Source organism: Rhinopithecus bieti, unplaced genomic scaffold (assembly GCF_001698545.2).
Source record: "Rhinopithecus bieti isolate Rb0 unplaced genomic scaffold, ASM169854v2 scaffold_36410, whole genome shotgun sequence".
NCBI lineage: Eukaryota > Metazoa > Chordata > Mammalia > Primates > Cercopithecidae > Rhinopithecus > Rhinopithecus bieti.
The window spans coordinates 1314362-1340602 of NW_016816076.1; the positions used below are offsets into that span (position 1 = coordinate 1314362).

Here is a 26241-nt window from a genome sequence, read left to right on the forward strand (position 1 = left end):
AGCAGGGTGGTATTGGTAGTGTTATTTCTTTAGGAAGAAAAGAGAATTCAATTTATCCTCTTGAAATTAGTTACTAGCTTTAATTATTATAAAGCTTAGGGAACAAAACTGCGTAAGATGGCAATTTACTATGAAATCCAGATTTAAAAGGATAATTTAGACATGTGGACCTAAAGATAGCTATAGTCAGCTGTATCAATCACTGCCAGAAGATTTTTCTAAATAGTTTACTTCTCCTCAAAAGATGTGACTAATTTCGATTCTGTTTATCTCTCAAATCCAGGCTGTGGAATTAGAGCTTTTCAATTGTGAAATAGAACTGGCAATGCTTTCAAAAAGGTTGCAAACTCACAGCCTTCCTGTCAGACCAGCAAGCTTCTTTAAAATGGGAAAGCCATAAAAATAATAGAAATCTTTAAAATGTATCAGAAAGTCAAAAACAAAGCTCTTTAAACTTACCTCATAATAACTCCGAACTGCGTTGCAAAATGCTTCATCAGCTACAATTTGGGTTTCCCCATTGAGGAAGGCCTGGAACCGTTCTTTCAGTAACTGCAATTGTTGTTTGTTAAGCTATAAGAAAAAGAGAAAATAAGCAGATAAATTGGCCAGTACATGAAAAAATAATGACTATTAAAAATCATATTTGCTGTATGTATATTTCACACCTAAAATTAACTTTATAGCAAAGAAAAGTAAAAGCTAAAATATCCTACTACTTGTACTAATGGTTAGACTTTATTTGAGATGGAGTCAAGCTCTGTCATCCAGGCTGGAGTGCAGTGGTGCAATCTTGGCTCACTGCAGCCTCACCTCCTGGGTTCAAGCAATTCTCCTGCCTCAGCCTCCTGAGTAGCTGAGATTTTGGTGCCCGCCATCATGCCTTGCTAATTTTTGTATTTTTAGTAGAGATGTTGGTCAGACTGGTCTCAAACTCCTAACCTCAAATGATCCGCCTACCTTGGCGTCCCAATGTGCTGGGATTACAGGCAAGAGCCACTGCACCCAGACACTAATGGTTAGACTTTAAAACATTTCCAAGTCATTTCATGTACTCCGTAATCCTGATATGGAAGTGGAATCCAAAAAACCCCAAATTTCCGGAATTCTTATGATTGCCATCCCAGTTTCTTTATAGAGACACAGAAAATCTAAAATTTGGATAAGAAACTAGTAGTTAATTTAATAATATCATATGAAATTTCCAGCTGTTCTAAATAGAGAAAGTAGAGAAGAGCTTAGAGATGAGAGAGGGATGCCTTGGACAAGAGGTAATAGGAAGAAAGACTAAAAAGACAGAATGGACCCTAAGAAAGATCCCTCTGGAAACAACAACCATTGCATGAGAAAATTTGGATTTCATGAACAAACATACATCAACAACTGAGTTTAGATAAATGAAGGAATAATAAGGAGAAGACAAAGAAGACAAAGCCAAAAGGGAACAGAGAGGCAGCAGGTAGGCAGTGAAAGCGTCTTTGAGCACATAGGAGAAAATGCTCTGAACTGGGAAAGTTTACAACCAGGGGTCCTTACCCTGGGTGTAGCTTCCATAATTATTACAGAGGGTGAATTAGACATGAAATGTGACTTATCAATCATGTCCTCTAGTCATCAACTACAAGCAGGGTGAGCTACTTAATTTGTAGGGCCCAGTGCAAAATAAAAATAAGGAGCTTTTTAGTAAAAATATTATTAAGAATTTCAAGACAGCAGGAACAGAGAGCACTAAGCCGAGTGCAGAGAGCCCTTCTAGGCACCAAGCCCTGCACACAAAGGGGCATGTACTTCACTAGAAATAAGGCATCTTAGATCTTAGGTAATGCAGAACCTTTTTTTTATGCTTAGCTGGAGAGAAAACAACATAGTCTTGGAGATAAAACAACAAATTCCAAAATATATACGAAACAGCAAAGGAATGATCCTTCCATTTCATTAGATCCTGATCAGACTTTATTAACAAACTCATTCCAGTTCTAGAATCTACAGAGGGATGTGAAGCATCTGGAAACATGCTGAGGATAAAATGATTAAAGGATTAGGTAGACTAAACTGGTATGACTTGGTTTCAAAAAGAAAGCTGATGTGAAGTAAGTATAAATCTGTTCAAAAGGCTTATTAAACTGCGATTCAAATATAAGGAAGACAAGCTCTTTCAAAAAATCGGTTTTACTTAGGACTCAAACAAGACAGTTTGTAAAGAAACTGTAACTGGGAGTAACAGAATTAAAAAACATTTAAAAAGTGTCCTATTGTACCCAGGGGAAAAAAACCTTTTGCCCTGGGCAGTGAAGAAAGAAGACTATTTCATTTCTTTACTAAGGTTATCTCCTTCATTTTAGAGGAAGCTTAACCAAGCTGAGGTGCAGGAACATCATCATTATATTACAATATCCATTTCTATAATGTTAAGAAAATGGAAGCAGGGACCTTTTGTATGTGTGCGTACTAGCAACGCAAATTAAGTTCATGACTTTAGCTCTCTAAGCATGATTCACAAAAGGGACCAAATGGAAATGGGACAGCAATTACTGAGAGTGAGGCAGCTGAGAGCACTATAGTTACTAAGCTCTGGGAATGCCAAGAAGAGCTTCTCCTTGCAAGCCAAGTGAAATAATGGCAATGGAAATATATGCAAAGAATGACAATGAACTGAAGAAGACCTTACTGATCACTTGTGCCAACTCCTTTGCTTGATAAATAAAATACATACTCTTAAAAAACTAGAACCTGTGTATTTTTTCATTTAATTTTATCAAAGACTTTTCTTCTTTAAAACTCTTCTAAACTACCATATTTGCAATTTCTACACCATTAGTATTTAAGTTCCGCTATTATAACAATGAATTACTCTTTGGTAATTACGGTGTAGAAAATTCATGGATTTGAATCAAGGAAAGGAGGTTTGAGCAAATCATCTTCTTGGAAGCTCCAACAAAGTTGATACAGTTCACAAAATATGCCAGAGGCACCTGGCTAAATGTCAGGCTTCAACATTTTTATGAATAGAAGATACTGCAGTTACATTTAAGACATAAAATGGATCAAATATGACAATTACATACAAAAAGCAAATAAATGGACACTTTATTAGCATAAAGAGGAAGTCTACATTTTCATATAGGCAAGATAGGGGCAGGAAAAGAAAACTAAAAATCTAGCACTGAGGATAGCTGTCAGAAAGCAGTTTCCTAAAAGCTATTTGCATTATCAAGATAAACCATACTGTATACCAAGAGATAGACCAGTGGAACAGATCGAAGAAACAGACCGAAACACAATCAGAAATGTACTATAAAACACCTATATAGCAACTCAAATCAGTAGTAGTTGATGGTCTACTCAATGAATGGTGTTAAAATAATATAAAAGATTTTCCACCTCATGTCATCAGGGAAATGCAAATTAAAATAATGAGATTGACTACAAACCCATTAGAATGAACAAAATCCAGAACACAGAAAACACTTGATGCTGGCAAGGATACAGACCACAGGAACTCTCATTCTTTACTAATGGGAAAGCAAAATGGTATAGCTACTTTGTAAAACAGGTTGATGGTTTCTTACAAACTAATACGCTTCTATCATATGATCCAGTAATCACAGTCCTTGGTACTTACCCAAAGGAGTTGGAAATTTATGTCCACACAAATACCTGTACACAGATGTTTAAAGTAGCTTTTTTCATAATTGCCAAAACTTCAGTAGATGAATAGATAAACTCGGGTACATCCAAACAACGGAATATTATTTAGTAAGTAATGAAATAAGCTATCAAGCCATGGAAAGACATGAAGGAACCTTAAATGCATATTTCTATGTAAAAGCAGCCAATGTAAAAAGGCTGCATACTGTACGACTCCAACTATATGACATTCTGGACAAGGCAAAACTATGGAGACAGTAAAAGGATCAGTTGTTGATAACAGTGTAGGCTATGCATGTGTGGGGGCAGGATATATATGGGAAATTTCTGTACCATCCACTCAAGCTCAATTTTGTTGTGAAGCTAAAATTTCTTTAAAAAATTCTATTAAAAATATTGAAATGTCATAAATTTATTTGCATTAAAAATAAACTTTACATGGCAAAAAATACCATAAGCAAAATAGGAAAAGATTAACTAGAAAAAAAAAAATACTTGCAACTCATTACCCAAAGAGTTCATTTCTAAGCATATACAGAGTTCCGGTAAGAACATCACAAATAAACCAACAGAAAAATGGACAAAATTGATATGTTCAGATAAAAAACTCTTAATCCATGAAAACAAGCCTATATTTACAAAAATAGTACAAATTAAAACTGTATGAGAAGCCATTTTAAAAGTACATGTCCTTGGAATCAGCAATTCCACTTTGGGATTGGATCAATACTACAGATACACCTGCACATGTGCAAAATGACATGTGTACAAGGTTATTTACCACATAATTCTTAATAGCAAAAACATGGAAAACAACCTAAATATGCATATATAGGAGACTAAATTATGCCATATCTAAATAGTGGTATGCTATTCATTGCATTGAAAGAATGTAAACGTTCTCTATGTACTGATTTTAAATATTTTAAAAATATCTTGGGGCAGAAAGCAAGTTATAGAACAGCAGTTAAAATAAGTCACCACTCACATATCAAATGGGCAAATAACATAGATGTGAATTTGCTTCCATATACAGACAGAAACTAGGGAAGAAGGATGGCTGTGGGAACTGAACAGACAGAAAATAAAGGTGAAAGAGATTTTTCAACATGTAGCACTTTATTCATTTTGAATTTTCAAGTGAAATAACCCTTTATAAATTCTAATTTAGATTTAAAATAAGCTATAACAGCAGCTTTGTACATCTTGAAACTCAAAACAGTTATGAAGCACTGTGAACAGCTTCAATCCTATCCTACATGGAGACTGGACAACACACCAATCTTTTAAATTCTCCTTTCAGGTAAAAAAATTTACCTTGACTTTGTTTCTATTTTTTTAAATATTACAGTCTTGAGGATTTCAAAAAAGCTTAGACCAAGATTATCAGAAAATAACCACAGTAATTACCCTATTCAACATTCTAATCAATGCATTAATCTGTACAAAATCTATGAAAGTAGACTTTGAGATTCCAATTGGGCCTATTAATATACACACACGTACATACATCCTTTCATTACCTCAGTGAATCCCATTCTAATTTGGGACAATTATAAAAATTGAAATCAGTGTCCCTATGGCTTCCACACAACTCTATACTATACACTATCTAAGACAAAACAGACTAAGTGTTACTTTCATTCTTTAATATAGTATTTCAAGACTTTGGGAACAAAAAATGATTATTTATGAGTTTTCTCTTTTCTGGAATAAATTTTGCCAGTTCGCTCCAATATCCTGGGTACTCTCCTAAGGATACATTCCAATTTGCCATAAAAATCACCATGTTAAATAAAACTGCCCAGGCCGACTTCAATCAGTTGGCCGAGCTGGACCGCCAGATCAAGAGCTTCCGTGTAGCCTCCAACCCCTACACCTGGTTCACCATGGAGGCCCTGGAGGAGACCTGGAGGAACCTACAGAAAATCATCAAGGAGAGGGAGCTGGAGCTGCAGAAGGAACAGCGGCGGCAGGAGGAGAACGACAAGCTGTGCCAGGAGTTTGCCCAGCACGCCAATGCCTTCCACCAGTGGATCCAAGAGACCAGGACATACCTCCTCGATGGGTCCTGCATGGTGGAAGAGTCGGGGACCCTCGAATCCCAGCTTGAAGCTACCAAACGCAAGCACCAGGAAATCTGAGCCATGAGAAGTCAGCTCAAAAAGATTGAGGACCTGGGGGCCGCCATGGAGGAGGCCCTCGTCCTGGACAACAAGTACACGGAGCACAGCACCGTGGGCCTGGCCCAGCAGTGGGACCAGCTGGACCAGCTGGGCATGCGCATGCAGCACAACCTGGAGCAGCAGATCCAGGCCAGGAATACAACAGGTGTGACTGAGGAGGCCCTCAAAGAATTCAGCATGATGTTTAAACACTTTGACAAGGACAAGTCTGGCAGGCTGAACCATCAGGAGTTCAAATCTTGCCTGTGCTCCCTGGGCTATGACCTGCCCATGGTGGAGGAAGGGGAACCTGACCCTGAGTTCGAGGCAATCCTGGACACGGTGGATCCCAACAGAGATGGCCACGTCTCCCTGCAAGAATACATGGCTTTCATGATCAGCCGTGAAACCGAGAACGTCAAGTCCAGCGAGGAGATCGAGAGCGCCTTCCGGGCCCTCAGCTCAGAGGGAAAGCCTTATGTGACCAAGGAGGAACTCTACCAGAACCTGACCCGGGAACAAGCCGACTACTGCGTCTCCCACATGAAGCCCTACGTGGACGGCAAGGGCCGGGAGCTCCCCACTGCGTTCGACTACGTGGAGTTCACCCGCTCGCTCTTTGTGAACTGAGCCGCTCCCTGGGTCACCCGCCCCTCGCTGCCTGCCCCGCGTCGCCTTGCTGCATGTCTGCTCCTCTGTGCTCTCACTTTCCACTGTAACCTTAAGCCTGCTTAGCTTGGAATAAGACTTAGTAGAAAATGGTGCTTCACTAACCCGCTTCCGGTCCAGTCACAATCACTATGTCACTGTTCAAGATCCACGTCTTGAAGCAGCTGCCCTCATTCCGACTTCAGAAAATCAAAGCAGCTGGCTCTTCCCCTTGTTCTCCCGCCCTCCCCCAAATCTGTTTCATGTAAAAGACAAATAAACGATGACTTCCCCCCAAAAAATAAAAAAATAAAAATAAAATAAAATAAAATAAAACTAAGTATGAAGAATACTTGGATGCAATGGATCATAAGTTCTGAGTTTACAGATGTGCAGAGTTGCTATCATAGCTTTTTAAAAAATCTAAACAAGCTGGGTGCAGTGGCTCATGTCTGTAATCCCAGCACTTTGGGAGGCCAAGGCAGGCAGATCACCTGAGGTCAAGAGTTCAAGACCAGTGTGGCCAACATGGTGAAACCCCATCTCTACTGAAAAAAAAAAAACACAAAAATTAGCTGGGTGTGGTGGCGTGTGCCTGTAGTCCCAGATACTTGGGAGGTTGAGGCAGAAGAATCACTTGAACCCGAGAGGCGGAGGTTGCAGTGAGCTAAGATCATGCCACTGCACTCCAGCCTGTGTGACAGAGGGAGACTCCATCTAAAAAAAAAAAAACCAAATTAATTAAAATATATAATAATAATGTCCTTTTATATAAAAATTCAAAAGGAAAACACTTTGAAAACTATAACATTAAGCAAATGAAACTCACTACAATAGCAATGTCCCTTTTAAAATGTACTAGATACACTGATCACCATTCTCTGAGGATAGTGTGGCCAACAGAGACACAAGTGGGAGGGCCACTTCCCACATTCTAAGCATTCTATGTCTATTAATTCAAACTAAAAACCAATTAACTCTTCTTGGCAGTCACATCAACTAGCTCACATTGTGCTTATAATCAACAGAAACTTCTAAAACATTCTTACATGTGCCTCAGTAAACCATGTTTCATCTTGCTAGATGTATTTGGGACACTGTTCTAGTTAAGAATATTTTTTAGAATTCTGATTCCTTTACCCGATGACTACAGAGTTCTCTTAGCTTTGTTATAATCACTAACATAATAATATATTCTTCATAGTCTCCTCCAGGTCATTTCAAAAATATTCACCAGTTCAGGATTAAGGAAAGAATACTGAATCCTGCCATTATATATATTCCTTCAGTTTAGCATAATCTATCAATGAATATTATTTGGGGCAGTTGATTTATTATTTAGCATATGTTTTAATTTTAAATATTATTTAGCATATTTTAATTAAAACATAGCATATGTTTTAATGTTAACTTAAAATTAACATAAAATGTTAATTTTAATGTTTAATTTTGACTACTATATTTACCAATGAATAAAATAGTTTTAAATATGAAGGAAAATTTGACCAGCAGAAATTATCTATCAGGAATTTATAAGGCACATTCTATATAAAACTAAATTGCAGAAGCTTAGCTAAAACATAAATATTATTGCAAACATCTAAATACAACCAACAGATTAGCCTTGTAAAAAGAAAAAAACTAAATTTCATAAATCTGACCTGGCTGTGATGCTTCATTCACAAGAAAAATAACTGCCACCAGAAAAACACTTAGATTCTAGGGTTCAGAGGTGTCTCATGTTTCTTAGGTATTTTTTCATATTCAAATTAGATTTCATCCTTTTCATTCTAAATCATGGATCAACTGAAGATTTAAGCCAGGATTTATATTGCAGCAGGAGACCAGCCAATATGCAACCCAGGAACCTAGCAACCATAGCCGTATGGAGTCTGCCCTGACCTGCAGAACCCATCAGGAGTCTCAGTACTTACAGTGGAAGCTGTGTGACATCCTAGCAAGTAAAAGTAGTCACAGTCAGATTCCACAGCAAAGTGGCAGAAAACTTGTGGGTCCCTCCAGGATTGGGGCATGGGTGTGCATTTACCTCACGTCAAAGAGTAGTAAAATGAGAAAGGTTTTTCAAACAGGTAAAAGGCTTTAGTCTAGGCATGGATGTTTCTTAAAATGCACAAAGGCATAGCTTTCAGGTTTGTCAATGAAAGAAAGATATTAACAGGAAAACGCTAAAGGATCAGTACTATTTTCTTCTTCCCTTCCTATCAACACTGTCAAAAACAGCTACATCAAACCACTGAAGCAAAATCGTCAGTGCCTTCCACGTTTTTGAAATAACAATGCATCCCAAGCTGTATATTAGAATAATAGGGGGCTCTAGCTACGTCTAATACATTATAAATCCTGTGGATGTGCTGTTATTATGTGTCCTATTCAAAGAAACTTTCCTGTCCTCTTCCATAAGCATAGATATTTGGGACGGTGAATATGCCCATCTAACACTACAAATGCCAGGTTCACCTGATAGGTATAAACATGGTCAAATGACCAAGTTAAGACCAACCAGATGTAAGCAAATGTATGCCTGACTTCCAGGAAACTGCAACAGGTGGCTGAAGCAACACATTTTGCTTCTTTCTCTTTTTTATTTTCCTGCTGAATGGAATTTGATGTGCTAGCTGAAGTGTCACCTTGATTAATGAAGATGGTGAGGCAGCAAGATAAAAAGTGCCTCACACCACAGAGTAGAGCAGGAATGCAACCCTAGACCACCTACCTCCCAACTTCTTTGACATGAGAGAGAAATAAAACCTCCATACATCCTGACCACTCTTATCAGGATTTACTGGTAATATGCAGTTAACAGTAATATGGTATTAAGTTCTAACTAATAAAAAGTAATAAAATGTCCAATGAGGTACAGTACCTAACCAGAGGGAAAATACCATGGTACTATCGTGTGTGTTTTTTGCAACTAAAATTTACCTTAATTTATTCTAAAACATTTTTCCATGCTATTTCATGTGAAAAACTCCTTATCCAATGAACTTGCCCCAGCAAACAGTGAACACCTAAGTTGGCCAGATATAGATTGAAAACAAAGTTATTTTGGCAAATCGAATTCCACTGTCACACAGTGTTGACAGGACAATTTAAAAGCCCAAAATTTATAAACACCATATTAATATGTTTTATAATAAAATGTAAACTAAGTGCTAAGTACAGAACAGCAAAATCCCATTACATGGTGAACAAATGGACCCCAACCCAGTCTAGGCTCACTCAACACTAAGTGAATGATGCCAATCCACATTCTCATTGACCTCCCAGTTCAATTCAAACCTCTGCAAAATTACATGTCATTATGGCATTATCGGCATGGGGGCGGTGGTGGGGGTGGCACGTGGCAGGGAGCTGGTGAATGCTAAGCTCCAAATGTTAAATCCATGAATTATTCCATGAGTTTACTTGCCATGCTCTCCTGATCGCATTCCATGTGGATCTCATTTTTCATTTTTTTTTCACTTTATTGAACTGTAACTGACAAGTAAAAACTGTAAATATTTAAGGTATACAAAGTGTACAACGTTTTGATATAAGTTACACTGTTAAATAATTCAAACTAAGCTAATTAACACACCTATCATCTTACAGTTACCTTTTGTGTCTTTGTGTGTGTGTGTGATAGGAGCAGTGAGAACATTTAAGGTCTACTCTTAGCAAATTTCAAGTATAAAATATAATATTATTAATTATGTCACTATGCTATACACTAGATCCCCAGAACATTTTCATCCCGCGTAATTGAAACTTTGCCCTCTTCTAACATGTCTCATTAAACTTCTTAAAATTCTCTGTATTTGTTACAAAGGATGAAACTAAGCTCAAAGAAGTTAAGGATCTTACTTAACCTCACATCTAGTAAGAGACAGGGATAGAATTTCAACCAGCATCTTGATCCCAAAGCCTATATTCTTTCCGATTACCATATTATTCCCTGATTCCCTCATAGCTACAGACTTCTTTCAATAAAAGGTGTTTATCCCCATGCAATGTGTTGTATACAGCTTGTATGCATTTATTTGCTTATTTTTTAAATCTTTCCATTAGAACAAAAGCTGCTTTAAGATAAGAACTTGGTTTTAGCCTGCTGATTTCAGGCTAAAACCAACATTATAGATTAGGCCTAGCACATAGAATATCCTCATTTTTTTTAAAGAATGAATAAATGAAGTAAGGGAAAGCAAATATCAGTTGGTTGCTATAAAACTATTCCTTACTAGGATAGCCACATCCTCTATTCTCATGCTTGCCTGACCTCACAAAAAAAGTCAGTTTATCATGCAATAATAAAAATTCCAGATAATTTCAACCCACCACAATGGATCAGAAAAGTCTATCATAGACAACTTAACCTATTTTATTAATTAGTAAGCTTATATATTATTAATGGGGAAGAAGAAATAATAAGAGCTCTGAAGTCAGACTACTTCTGTTTTTATCCAAGATTCCGCCACAAGTTGTAGGGTCTTAAGCAGGTCCCTTAACCTCAGTGCCTCAAGTTCTTCATCTACATAATAAGGACAGTAACAATAGACATCTAATACGGCTGTTGCATTAAATGCTAGAATAAAAGTACTTAACACATATTAAATGCTTTATAATTGCTGTAATTTTGGAAATACATGGTCATTTTATTTCAGCAATTGCAGAAGCCACAAGCAAAAACAAATAATTAAGATGGATGCTGGTGAATAATTAACAATAGGTGGATTCACAGTTGTGCTGTCCAACACAGTGGTCACTAACCACATGCAGCTATTGAGCACTTGAAATGTGGCTAATCCAAGTTAACATACATTCTAAGTTTGAAATACCAGATTTCAAACATTCAGAACCACATAAAAAGGATAAAAAAATACCCCAACCCCCACATTATAGATAAGAAAACAGACTAAGAGGTTAAGGTACAGACCCAGTTAGGTCACAGAACTGGGAGCCTAACCTAGGTTTCCTGAACTAGCTGATGAGCTAAATCACACACACACACACACCCCTCATGTTTTAAAGTTTACAAATTTGTGTTGGGCCACAATGAAAGCTATCCTGGGCTGCATGCCACCCGTGGGCCGGACAAGCTTGCTCTGTCACTACATTTCCCTCACCCACTGGTGTATTCTTATTTGACTCTATGTCTTCATTCACCTGAGCCTTACAAACGATAATCAAGGTAAGTGCCGAGGAGTTATTCAACAGGACTCTCCCTGAACATGGTAATAAGTAGCTAAGAGAGAAAAACTGGCAAGTCTTATTGGTCATTATCTTCCAAAATTCTGCTTTAGGACTCTCTTATTCATTGACAGCATCTGCCTCACTCACTTCTCTGCCAGTGAAAAGGACCATTATAATAGCCTCTAATGGTCCCCATTAACAATGTAACCTCATCAAAAGCAAATGTAAACCAATTATCACAAATAGCAGCCTGAGTGATCTCTGTTGCAAGCAGCAACTGAGAGATGACTGTGGAGGTAGAGAGTTGAAGAGAAATAGAAACTTTAATGAGCCATTCTGAGAAGTTCTCATTGCAATCAAAAGTCATTCTCCCCAACACCCAGCCACCCGTTAAGATCTGACAAAATCGAGGAGGTTTTACAAACAAGTCTTCTCAGGCATGTGCTATGGAAAAAAGCAGGGGAAGGAAGGAAGCTCAATACACGCTGTGACCCTTTACTGTCCTACAAAATCAAAAACAGAGCCTGTCATTAAGCCAGAGAAAATTTCTACCCAATGCTTTTCCACAAATAATTCCAGTGGACTACGTCAAGTTAAAATAATGAGGGGCTCATCCTTTAGAAACAGTATGATTCCCCCTTGACCACCCTTCATATATGACTAATGTAACAGCGAGTCATAATAGCTAACATTTATTGACCGTTTACAATGCACTCAGCACAATTTTAACCTCTTTACATATATTATTTTAATGTCACCTTCCTATAAGGTGGGTTCAATGTGTTTTCCAAATGAAGAAGCTAAGGCCCAGATAACTTAAGAAAGTTATCCAGTTCACAAAATTTGGGGACAGAACCAGCTACATCTGACTGATATGCTCTTAGCCACTGGCTATGCTTGGGGCCAATCACATGATTTAATCAGCTTGAAGAGGTAAAAGCCCCTCTCCTCCCCATTTACCTTCAAAACACCATCCCATTCATGTCATTTATGCTCATTGTGCCTTTGCACACACTGTTTGCTTCCTCTGCCTAGAATACCCTTTCATCTGTTAGAACCTAATTCAGACGACACCTCCAAGAAATCTCCTTCTTCCTGCTGCCCCCAAATTATGTCATCCTATCCTCTTTGTGCCACTTCTGTACCTCATACATACATCTGTCACTTGCTTATGTGGCCTTTTCCTTACTAAGATTCAGATTTCTTAAACGCAGATGCCAATCTTCAATATACCCCACCTTAAGTACAGTGTTTGCTGGTGTGAATCATCTATAGTAGAAGAAAATTCACCGTTCACTATTACTTTTTGAAGAATGTATCTTGTCATAACCATTGAGTAAAGTCTCTAGTACTGAAGCAAGTGAGTGAAGAGGAGGGAGCAGACAAAACCTAAGAAAAGAATTCTAAGATAGCTGTACATTGTCCAAATAATAAGTTCATGGACAGACTCAATGAGGCCAAAAGAACAGCAAAGGATTTCTTTGTTGAGATGCAGCATGGGTAGGTCTGTTTTGCAGATGATATTGCTCTCAGGCAGGAAGAACTTTGTGCCTCCGTACCATCTGGCATTTCATGGCACAGTTCCATATGCTGAAGCCATATCTGCAAGAAACAGTAACTTTATGTTTATCACAAAGTATTCGGACAGCCTCAGGAGCAGACAACTGTGAGTCATTGTAAAAGCTTAAAGATGCTGACCAACTCATGCCACACAATGGCCTTTTCCAGTAGGTAGTAAGTGGTTTAACAGAGTTGCTTTCAGAAGAAGAAAATATGACATAAAATTATTTTCCTCAGAAATGTCTGAAGGTTTTGCTTTCTTTCTTGACCAGGTATTACATGGATGAGAAGTGGCTATCTGCAAAAGAAGAAAAGCAGCAGCAGAAGGCAAGGGACTTTTAGCTCATCATCTTTGTGCACCATCCTTCTAGGATAAGGAGTAGCAGACTTTCAATATGATAAACATTAAGGTCTATCTTTATACCTTTAATGTAGCTAGGATGCTTTTCACTGAAAGTAATAGTATCCCCAACTCAAAACGCCCTGTTAAACAATAAGCGGGGGTCGGGGTGGGGGGGATTATTATCAGATATCTCAAAAAAGTCCGAAAGTAAAAGAGTTCCATAGTTAGTTAATTTAACTCTTAAGTGAAGTATTTCAGGGCCCAGGCCTTTTCCACCTGTCTACATTCTCCACGTGCTAGCTTTTGTCTTCAAGTTTACTGCCTCCAAAGAAATCCACATTAACTCTGTGCAAAGCATCCTCATACAACAATAAACAAAAACTGAAGAAGAAAACAATTTTATTCTAAAAAAAAAAAAAGGGAGAAAATTCTCCCAGAATCAGCATCCTCCATCCTCCCTCTATCATATTTTCTCCCACATATCACTGAAGAATTGATTCAAGTGTGCATTCCTAAGGAAAACACTGGGTAAGGGAAATGGAATATTCTGATTGACTAATCAAGATTCACTCTGGGGACTCAAGAGAAACCCAGTCATCCCTGTATAATAACAGGTACCTAATAGCCGAATAAAACCAAGGATTTGTGAAAGAAGAAGGGTAGCTAGAGAACGGCCATTGGGTAGGCAACTAGCACTGTTGCTCTGTCCTGGCCTATCCAGTACGGAGGTCTGAGCTAGTAAACTGTACCTAAAACACTGAGACTACCACCTTCTAATAGCTAACTTGACATTTCCCTAACAAATAACAAAATTCTGCTCAGTACCTAAAACAGAAACATTAGCTGAAACCCACTTTAAAATAATTCATTTCAAGTAAATTAAATTACATTGATTAGTTATTGCATTTATATTCATGTATTTAGGGACATAAAATGCAAGAATCTTATTACTCCCCTTATAATAAAAATCATTTTATATTTATTATCTTCTTTAACCTTAGCAAATTTAGCTGGCAAAAATGCTGTGCTACCTTCAATACATCATTGTTAACAAATTTATATTAGCAAATTCAAGGATTTGTGAAGATTAAACAGATAAAAGCCCTCTTCAGGATTGGCATTAAAAAACTGGATATCTACATTAGGGTGACATAAATATGTGCTTCAGATTTTTAATTCTAAAAGCAATTCTGATTACACATACAGAATGCTGCTAATAAGAAAAGGCAAATTTTTAGCACATCCGTTCACCTGTGAGATTGAAAAAAAAGAAGACTATACAACTCTCCCAGGAAGAGGGACAAGAAAATGGAAATTTATTCTATCAGTTACAAAGCTATCATTCAAGTAATTATCAAGGAAACAATAAACAAACTAAAAAATAAATCTATTTTAAAATAAAGCCTGTTTCTGGGGCTAGTTTAATTGAATGACTATTGTATGCTACACTGCTGAGTCTCAACAGTATGCCATGGCCCTTCTTTCACATCAGATAGGGGTGCCAAATTAAATACAGAATTCCCATTTATATTTACATTTGAATTTCAGGTAAACAATATGTCACTTTTGTGTAATTATTTTATCATCAGTGCAGAATAAAATTTTAGTATAAATATGCCCTATGCAATATTTGGGATATATACTAAAAAGTATCCATTATTTACCTAAAATTCAAATATAATGGGCAACCTATATTTGCATTTGTGTTGTGTCTTCTGACGCTCCTTCTTTCTATATCTTTGACAACATCTTCCTTTGTTCTTTGGATTGTCCTGTTTCTATGCCCAGTTATAATGCCTTTGTCTCTTAGGACTTAATAATGTCTCCTGGCTCCGGTCAGCTCCAATTCCTTAATCTTTTCAGTGCTGTCTGAAAAAGCAGCTCAAAGGAAATTTCCACAGCAGAACTCGACATCCTGTGCAAGACTAAAACCAGACAAATAGATGAGATGACACTAAGAGACATGTGTGATCATTTTTAAAGAAAGAAGAACAAATGAACAAACCCCAAAGCCAGCTAATTACAATCCCTGAAGAGCTTTTTTTAAAAAATGCAGGTACAAAAAGCCTACCCCACACCTACTATTTCAGAATTTTAAAAAGAGTGGCCTGGAAAGCTGTATAGTTTTAAAGTTCCTGAAGGAGTCTGATATTCAGCTATAGGTTTGGGATTTTTCTGGAGATGGTAATTATGAGTTAAGAAATCTATAAAAGCTGGGGAGAGCTCAGTGAGTAGATTTAGACTTAAACAGCAGAATGCCGAACCCTTAAAATTTTTTTGGACCAACATAAAACAAAAGATAAATATATGGGATACACAGGATTAAGACTCAAACCAATTTTAAATCAGGCTTTCACTCATGATAATATGAGGAGATTCATTTTCTGGTTTGTATAATTTTGAATCATATTTTAAGATATAGGCATTTCTCTTGTTTTTTGGTAGAGACAGGGTCTCCCTATGTTGTCCAGGCTGTTTTCAAACTCCTGAGCTCAAGGGATCCTCCATCCTCAGATTCCCAAAGTGCTAGGTGCTTCCTAAGAGTCTTTATGTTTTGTCTGCTTGGAAAACAATCTAAAATGCTAACATCTATGCAAATTTCTCATTAGAAATAGTGATTTTAAAAAATCATGTCAAAGGAATGGGTAATGAAATAAAGACCCCCTAAAGTTTATGCATCTATTCCACTAAGTGGAAGACTGAGCATAGTTTCGTGGAAACTGAAAGCTTGATCTCCTTCAGCTGAGGTCCAGGACAATTCTCCCTCACACACAACCTCCCTGAATCTTGTAGAATGTAAATGATGACCTTTTGTCAAAACCTACAAGAATAACTTTTTGTAACGGAATACTGACGTGTCATAAGAAATTAAAGTAATTCAAACAAACATGGAAAGGGTCTCACAATACACATGGCACATTACAAGTCTCCACAGCCGACAGAAACCACAAGGATGGAGAAGGGTCACTGCACACTGCCTTTCATTAGTGACCACATATCCCACAGACTGCCACATGCTACACTGATCCAAAGAGAAAGTCTACACAATACTAAACATATTAACAAGACTGCTATACAGTGAAATGCTGTGTAACTCAGGCTATGGTATACGCATTTTGGTCCTAAGTCTATTGGTAAAAGGTATGCTTTTGGCTCCTCCTATCTGCTGCCCACACACTGACAGATACAGGGCCAGGTCAACCTGAAGAAGAGCGAGTCCTTAGTTACTCTCCATTAGCATTTAGAAGCATTATCCACTCCATTTTATAGGAGAAACTTGAATTCACAAAACAGATGTCCAAGAAAACTCAAGAACACTCAAAACGAATTCGGGAAGCTAAAAACTGAAAGATAATCTAGGATGTGAATAAATAGAATAGAAAAACTTAAATATTTTGTGCTAAAGTGGATCTGAATTTTTTTCATACTGCAAGACATTACCTAACATTAGTTTCTTTCTTAATTTCTCTTGCACAAAATTCTATTATGAAACCCTGTTTACCCTATAAAGATATCTACTTATATTTTAAATTATAGAATAACTCAAATTTATTTCTACAGCAAAGAACAGATAAATAACACATTCTCACACTTTCTGGAAGAGCTTTCTGAAATCCTGAGCATTATAAATCCCTGAAATGTACCCGGATAACACTGTGAAATTTGGCAATAAGGTAAGAGAAACATTTATAACCTCAACAGAGACATTAAAGTTATACATTAATAATTAAAAATATAATTTAGCACTAAAATTGTTTGCATATTGTAAGGAATTACATGAAGTAAATAAAATATCAATACATAGGGCAAATTTTACATAACCCAAAGACATAGATGTGATAGTTTGTGGCTCCTCACATCTTCCCAAACATTAGTCATACACCCTACCTTTGCCGACCAAAATGCCTGGTGTTCTAAAATGACAAACCCTTTCAGTCCTTTCAGTTATGGTATTGTTTTCAGAACTCCTTCCCTGTGAAACTTCCTACAATAAGTTAATATGTAAACCCATCAGTCCTTTAAAGTATGTAACGGCTTAACACTAGCTCAACTGGCTGACAACCTGCTCCCAAAAAAGAATAGGACACGTCAAATAATAATTTTCCTCGTTGTTTAGAAATTGAGCGGGGCAGATAAAAAAGAGAAAAGAAAGACAAAGAAGACAGGGCAGCCAGATGGTTGTAGAAAGGAAGGAAGCAAGAGGAAGATGAAGGATAAACAGGAGTTCTTAATAAGATGCTGAGATTGGAACTTCTGCTCTCCTAAGGGAGACACCCCAAGAAAGTGACCCACAGATATTCTGGCAGTAGATCAAAGTTATTCAATGGCCGTGGGGTAAAATGATAACTTATTACTAAAACCAACTAGTACCTATTACATAAATTAGTTTCTTAATAGTGCTCACATCTTACAAGCACATTTTTGAATTAAAATCTAGTAGGGTATAATTAAGTCAAAGATTACTTTTCTTGGAAAAAGAGATGCATTTTACGCTACATACACATGGAGCACATAAATTCATTCTCACATTATTCATTGTTTAAGCCTAAAGCCTTTCACATCACTTCTCTATTACTACATCCACCCTACAGTTTTCTAAATGCATGCAAACAGGAAACTTTAAACTTTTTTAAAGCAATAACTGCCTCAACTTTTATTTAAAGGGACTAAGTTACAATTTAGTGTTTGTTCAAACATCCAGTAATTCAATAACTCAGCAAATATTTATTGAGAACCTACTACATACCTGTACTCCGACAGTGATGGGAAAGACAAAAAGTGAGATAAACCTAACCTTAAATAATGGTTTAGTGATATTTTGGGAAAAGCATACCTCATTTTCCAACACACTGTAAGTTAAATGGAGACATTTTGAAAGGAATGTTCAAATACAGTTATGATTGAAGAAAGTAAAATTTTCTTTTCCTATGATTTTGGTTTGTAAAACAGTACACTTGAGCCAACAGCCATGGCTGCCAAAAATTAGATGATGAATCTAAAGCAAGTTCAGTTACACATATATAAACACACAAATACTTACACGCTCTTGGGGACACACATACTTACTTGTCTACTCACCCACTGGGGTGTTGCATATTTCACAGAGCAGAATTTGCCCAACCTATATACTGCAGGTCACCAAATACTTTTTTTTCCCTTTTAAACAACCATTCAAAACTTTAAAACAGTTGAATCATATTTTAACATTACTTAAACATCTTCCTCCATAAACCTCCTTAATTTTCATTTTGGCTAATAGGATGTGGTGCAGAGCACTCCCCACCAGGTAGGAGGCGCGCAGTGCTACACAAAACTGTGTCTCTCCTTAATCTCCTACTAAATCCTTTAGTCAGTAAGTCACAATTTATCATCCAAAAAATCTTTGTTTACATGCATATGCATTTAGTTTCCATTGCAATTAATTTGCTTTTGCTTTTCAAAACTGTCCCTATTAACAAAGTAGTGCTGTTTATCATTACCACTATTACTAATTTTTATTAGATTCTTAAATTGGAAAATTTTGTCAATTGGTATTTCTTTATCCACTTCTGCTTTTATTTGTTAACCGAAGTGTGACTCTTGAAGGAATTTGATAAATAAGTTAGAAAAATGTTTGTTTCTAAGGTAAATAATAATAATCAATGAAATTTAATTAAAATGATTTACTAAAAGGCCTTGATGGTATCAGAATATGTAATTTTGAAACTTTTGTTTCCATGAAATGTCTTTTTTCTTTTTTTCTTTTTGAGATGAAGTTTTGCTCATCACCCAGACTGGAGTGCAATGGCACAATCTCGGCTCACTGCAACCTCTGCCTCCCAGTTTCAGTTGATTCTCCTGCCTCAGCCTCCCAAGTAGCTGGGATTACAGGTGCCCTCCATCATGCCTGACTAATTTTTGTATTTTTAGTAGAAATGGGTTTCACCAGGTTGGCCAGGTTGGTCTCAAACTCCTGACCTCAGGGGATCTGCCTGCTTCGACCTACCAAAGTGTTGAGATTACAGGCATAAGCCACCGTGCCCAGTGCCTAATTTTCAAACTTTTAATCTTATGAATGTAATAACTACATAATATAAATATCTACATTTTAATTATTGAATTAAATGAAAATTTATACCTCAGTAGCTCCTAATGCTACTTTTAAACATTTCCAAATAGTTTGTTTTAAAAACATATTCTTAAGAATACAGAATAACTTAATTTTTTAAATCAAGTTTCTGAATTCATAATGGCTCTCTTTTAAAACTTTATATCTAAATAGATTTAATTTTACAGATCTTTGTCCATTAAGATAGGCAGCTTCATTTTGTTTTAAATGAAGAATGTCTTCAGATAATAGTAACAAATAAAAACATTTGCCACCGAGCAGTATGATGACAATTAAAACAAATCTAGATTTTAGATTTGTATATTCTAATGATTCTTTCCTGCAGTCTAAATGTCTTGTTTGCATGTTGCACGTAAACATTATCAAGTTATGCAAAGGTACCAAGCAAACCATGCTAACATCTTTCCTTAATAAATTCATCTTAAACTTAAAAGACTATGAAGTTTAAGATCTTTGAAATTATTTTAGGAACTAAGGCATATAACTACCAGACTGCACTAAAGTCATGCAATGAGTAGCTAAAACCAAAATGCCTCACATCAACTACAAAATCACTTTTTCTTTATCAGCTATATGATATTATCAACACTGTACTGTATTTGGGACCAATGAAGCAGAGAATATTGAAAAAGTATCAGTTGTCAAAATGTTTAATGAAGACACAGCTGTCAGATGACAGAGACAACACTAATTCAAAAGATTATTAAAGCAAAAGAATTTCCAGTACATAAAATGAATCCCCAGATGTTAAAATGGTCCTATTTTAAACAAAATGAAAATCCCTGAAAAGTTATGCTTGGAAGAACATTATTTGTTTTGCAGAGAAAAACCCAAACAAACTACTGGGAATGAAATTTAGAGAGGCTAAAAAAAAAAATGGGAAGCTAATAAGACATTTCATAAACAAGGCCTATGTTTGTGTTCTATACTGATAGGAATATGTAAAGCCTTTGAGATCAAGAGCTTATTCTGAAAACACTGCAATTCAAGTAACACATAGTTCTCTTCCAAAGAATCTTTGCAATGCAGACGTTTTCCTGGATTCCACATTAAATTATGTTAACAAAATAGTGAATATAATAAAATCCAAGCTGCTACTGTCCCATCTGTTTTCAGCTTTTATGTGAAAAAATGGGATCAGAACATCATTTGTTATTGTTTCCTACCACAGCACACTGATGATACAGAAAAGAGTCTGGGTTTAATCAAGAGTTTATGAGCCAAAAGTTGAAGTTTTTTAGAAAACTGAAAATACTTTATTTTTCCTTTCAGATTCATTGAATAGTTACTGGTTACAAAAGGTGACTAACTTAACTGGCACTGGAACACCAGAATGAACTAAAATTATAAAAGGACTTAATTAATATGTACTGGTATGTACCAAGTTTATGAGTTCAAAACAAAAATCCAACTTAGAAAAAGTGAGGTTAAAACAAGTCACGTGTTGCTTAGTTATCATTCGTATCCTAATATTGTAGAACATCTAAATATACTTACACAAGAGACATTATTTTCAAATTTTTGATATGAGAAGGTTCAATTCAATTCGAAATTAATTTACGTTATCAAAAGAAATGTATGTAACCACATTTCTTAGAAAAGAGATGTCAAATTTAAAGAATAAAATAAGTTATATTTTAAAAAAGGAAGAGATAGACATTAAAGAATATTGTACCCTTGATATATAATTGAATTTCCAAATACTCTGTTATACTATGTCATAATCAGGCATTATTTTAAAAATGGCATAAATTCTTTCCTAAGGCTTGGGCGTGGAGGCACATGCCTGTAATCCCAGCACTTTGAGAGGTGGCAGTGGGTGGATCACCTGAGGTCAGAAGTTCGAGACCAGCCTGACCAATATTGGGAAACCCCATCTCTACTAAAAATACGAAAATTAGCCAGGCGTGGTGGCATGCACCTGTAATCCCAGCTACTCAGGAGGCTGAGACAGGAGAACTGCTTGAACCTGGGAGGCAGAGGTTGCAGTGAGCCAAGATTATGCCACTGCACTCCAGCCTGGGGAACACAGCAAGACTCCCTCTTAAAAAAAATACATTCTGAGACCTCCTACAGAATCTAATCTCAAGTTTGTATCTTTAAGTGCAGTGTGGAAGGAAATGCTACACTGCACAACTCCAGGGACACCTTTAACATTGAATAAGTGTGAGTGCTACTTCCTGAGCCGACCTGTATATTACACAAAGGTGGGGAAGCTCTGAACCGTGACCAAAAGGCAGTGTTTTTGAACAATGCTGGTCTTCTTCTGTTAACATAAGTTAGGGATGGTTCTTATTTATTTATTTATTTATTTACAGACAGGGTCTTTATTGCCCAGGTTGGAGTACAGTGGCATAATCACGGCTCACTAAAGCTTCTACCTACCTGGCTCAAGTGATCCTCTCAGTTCAGCCTCCCAAATAGCTGGGACTTGGGAGGTGCACACCACCATGTCCAGATAATTTTTGTAATTTTTGTAGAGATGAGGTTTCACAAAGTTGTCCAGGCTGGTCTTAAACTCCCTGGCTCAAGCGGTTGCCCACCTCAGCCACCCAAAGTGCTGGGATTACAGGCATGAACCACTGTGTCCAGCCAGGAATATTTTTTAAAGTGTTCTGTACTACAATAAATTCAGCACCCCAGGGATGGTAATGTTTCTGGTTGAGATTCTGTCAAACTAAGAACTCTCATTCCTGATTTGGATGCTTTGTGGTGATGTATGTCATAATTTTAGGCAGCCCTGACATCCATGTCCTAAAAAATAGGCCCAAATTTTAAAAATTATCGATCAACACTCTTGTAACACTTACGTTTGGATGTTCGATCTCTAGCTAAGTTTTTTAAAACAACTGACTAGCAGCTACTATATGCCTGCCGATTAGGAGGAATAAGAAAAAAATAAGGTAATTTTATTAAAAATACCAAGGTAGTCATTACTCACATGATACTGCTTGCGCATAACAGAACCCATTTTAAAATAAAGACAAAGTGATAAAAGTCTTATTTAGGCCAGACTCAATTAGCATGGATGTTTTTCTGCACATATTCACATAGCACAGGGGAAAAAAACTAAGATCAACAGAAGCATGAGATAGCCATATAACTCTAGCTATGATTTTTCCAAAATAATTATGCTTTTCCTACCTAAAATGCTAAATTTAAGTTTAAAAAAATCAACATCATTTGACAAAATGACATTCACAGTTTAGTATTTTTCTAACAGAGAAACATCAAATCTATTATTATTATAGCAGCAAACAGAATCAAGAAAAGGCAAGCTTGCTTCCCCTTATTTATACTTTGTTAATAACCTCCTTATAATTTTTAGATGCTATCTTGATAAAATTCTAGTTATTAATATACATGTATTACCATCCCATGCCCATGAAATTATATGTTCTTTTTGCTGAAAATTGCCAAGCCTTATTCATTTTCATATTGCCTGCAGGTTCTCAAAGAAATGAATTTCTCACTCCTTTTGGTATTATGTATCCATCTCAGCAGAACAAAGAAAAGTTCAGGCTGAAAATAAAGCAAACCTTTTAGAAGTTAAAGTAAAATATATCCAATTCTTTGCAATCACTCATATTAAGGTTCTTATAAACATCGCATATGTATTATAATGACCACAGGGGTAAAACAAAGCAAATGCAATCTCACATCTTATTTTAAAGGCCTCTTATATTTGATGTAAAGCACCATGATTATATGAAATAATATTTTTGAGATGTATTCAAAATACTGTACCTTTAAAAAAAGTAAACTGTTGCCACTTTTTAAACAGGCACATCATATCAAATCATCTCCATTATTCTTAAAATAGAATATGAAATCAGATATACAAAGACATAGAGCAAAGCTTCAAAAGCCCCAAGGAAGAAGTGATTTGCATACATTTATTGACCTTTCCCTAAGCAGTCCTCAGAGCAGATGCTAAGCTACCTTTCAGAATTAGAAAGTACTGGCTGGGTGCGGTGGCTCAAGCCTGTAATCCCAGGACTTTGGGAGGCCGAGACGGGCGGATCACGAGGTCAGGAGATCGAGACCATCCTGGCTAATACGGTGAAACCCTGTCTCTACTTAAAATACAAAAAACTAGCCGGGCGACGAGGCGGGCGCCTGTAGTCCCAGCTACTCGGGAGGCTGAGGCAGGAGAATGGCGTAAACCCGGGAGGCGGAGCTTGCAGTGAGCTAAGATCTGGCCACTGCACTCCAGCCTGGGCGACAGTGGAGCGCGTGACGAGAAGACGAGATCCCCGTCCTCCAAGAACAAGAAGAGAGATAAAAAAAAAAAAGAAAGTACTGCGTTCATTCATTCACGTTATTTTTCTACCATAAAGCCTTCAGGATTAAAAAACAAACATGATAGCTGCAAACCATTAAGATGTTTTAAACTAATCTTCATCAACAGGAGTTTTAGGGGGAGAAAAAAAAAAAAAAAACACAGAAAATCAATAAATAAATGATAAGCCACCAAGGTTAACTATTTAAACATACATTTGTTGTAGAAAGAAATTTTTACTTGCACAAACCAAAAAAATGCATCTAAGGATTTTATTTCAGAGGAAAAGAACAAAAAAAAGATCCTTAAAGGAAAATAATGAGCCAAAAAAATCTTTAGTTTCAGAGCAGGAAACTACTTCTCTATGAAGTTGAGTGAGACAAAAAAATTTGCCATTTTCCCTCTAAGTGGATAATCACAGTCCATAGTTTTAGGAGCCATTGCCGAAATACTGTGGAGCTTGTCTGTTTGGGTTTGTTTACCTGACTGACATCTTTCAGCACGTGCCTGAAAGTCAGGATCCAGGGTTGTAATGAAATTATTATGGCCCTGAGTAACAGTTATTTTATCAAAAAGGCATCTACTCTTAAGAGTAATGAAGTAGATGTCAGCCAGCAAAAGGCAGAGTTAAAGACACAAGACAAGGGGTGGATTGAAATGCAAAGGTTAGGGAAGAAATCAAAGACCATTTGGCTAAAGTTACATTTCTTTTCTAGTTTTTCAAAGTACAAATAGAAAAAAAATGCCAGCTTTGTACATTTCATCATACAAGTCACTTTGTAAATAAACGGCTATGGTAGAGGTAGTGTTTCTGAGTTCTCAGAAATTGTTCGGGGTTTCAGAAAAAAGGTCATTTGAATCTTCTGAACATTATGTAGAAGGGCTTAATTTTATAGACTACATAGTCATTATACTGATTTATAGAGGACTTTAATGATTTTAATGGATTACTGAGTAGTGTTCAGAAATGAGACTGCAGGAACCCAAAATTTCTTCTTGCCCAGACCTTTGTTATTAATCCAATTGTCACCATTTCTGAAGAAAGCAACTTATCATCATAATTTGATTTTAACATTACATTGCCTAATTTTATTCAAATTATATGGTAAATGTCTAAAACTAGCTAGCAAAGGAAGAATCAAAATCTAAATAGGATTATTCCTAAGTGAGCACATAAAATAGAAGCCAACTATACAGCTAAATATGAGTCTTTAAACTTATTCAGTCACAGAGTTTTATTTATGTGGGTGTATATAGGTGTGTGTATAATATATATGTATACACACACAGCACATATATGTACCTATGCTTATAGTACAATGAATAATTTTAGACACAGACTATACTAGAATCAATATGTTTATACATTTCATATACATAGGCATACATAGGTATAGATACACTGTATAATTTCTAAACAAACTATATAATTATAATTAACTGTACATGTAAAACATATTATTAAGCATTGTATATGCTAAGCAAAGAAGTCATAAGCTTCAGGGAAAAAAGATGAAAATAAAATTATATTGTATGACAATTCCCAATTATAAATGTCTATATATGTATATTTAGGTAATTATTTATAGATATAGTCACCTAATTTGTTTTTCATGTTTAGTAGATATATATAATAATAAATTGTATTCATTCCTAACACATCTCACTAAAAGTAAACATTTTTAAGACACACTATAAGAATAATAGTAAGAGTCAACAGCAACAAAATTTTCGAAACTGGAAAACACATGAATAACTATTAACTGAACTAACAGATTCCAGAAAGTGAAATCCTAACCTGATAATGTGGAGAGTTAAGTACCAACCCTGGTTAATACCAAAGAATCCTTGAAAACCTCAGACACTGTCAGCATCTAATACTTCTGGCACTGTGTGGGTAAAAGCAGGAGTGGGAGGTGAACAAAATAGTCTTGTTGAAAAATGATCATGAAACATATCCTTATATCTCCTAACAAATTCTACACTGCTGGGCAACTGCCCCTCACTGTTTTTGGAAAACACTGAAGATTTCTTCCCTGGGAAAAAGAGGGTCTCCAGCCTGGGAGACCCAGACATACCTGAAAGTGGGATGCAATACTGAAAAGGAAAGAACTAAGTGAACATACACAATGTTAAAAAGAAAGCTTCTTCCTCCACTCATTCCTGGAACATTGGCAGCCAGGACTATTGGGGACCGTGCCAGGGGTGGTGGAGAATGAACAGACACAAGAGACAAAGACAAATAGAGAACATGGCGGCCGCGCCTAGAGCCTCCACCTCACTTTATTTATACTCC

At 36.5% G+C, this 26241-nt stretch overlaps 1 protein-coding gene and 1 pseudogene across 2 annotated transcripts in view; one reads left to right on the forward strand and one right to left on the reverse strand.

The window, feature by feature from the left end:
• Positions 1-348: 348 nt before the first annotated feature.
• LOC108516701 (calcium-dependent secretion activator 2-like) overlaps positions 349-26241 on the reverse strand; it is a 154488-nt gene continuing 128595 nt past the window's right edge. The window contains 1 exon segment of the mRNA XM_017854305.1: positions 349-573. Within this exon segment, the coding sequence (XP_017709794.1) occupies positions 349-573 (225 nt within the window).
• On the forward strand, positions 5455-6756 carry LOC108516710 (spectrin alpha chain, non-erythrocytic 1 pseudogene; annotated as a pseudogene). Its single transcript, XR_001881913.1, has one exon. The product of XR_001881913.1 is annotated as a spectrin alpha chain, non-erythrocytic 1 pseudogene (transcript).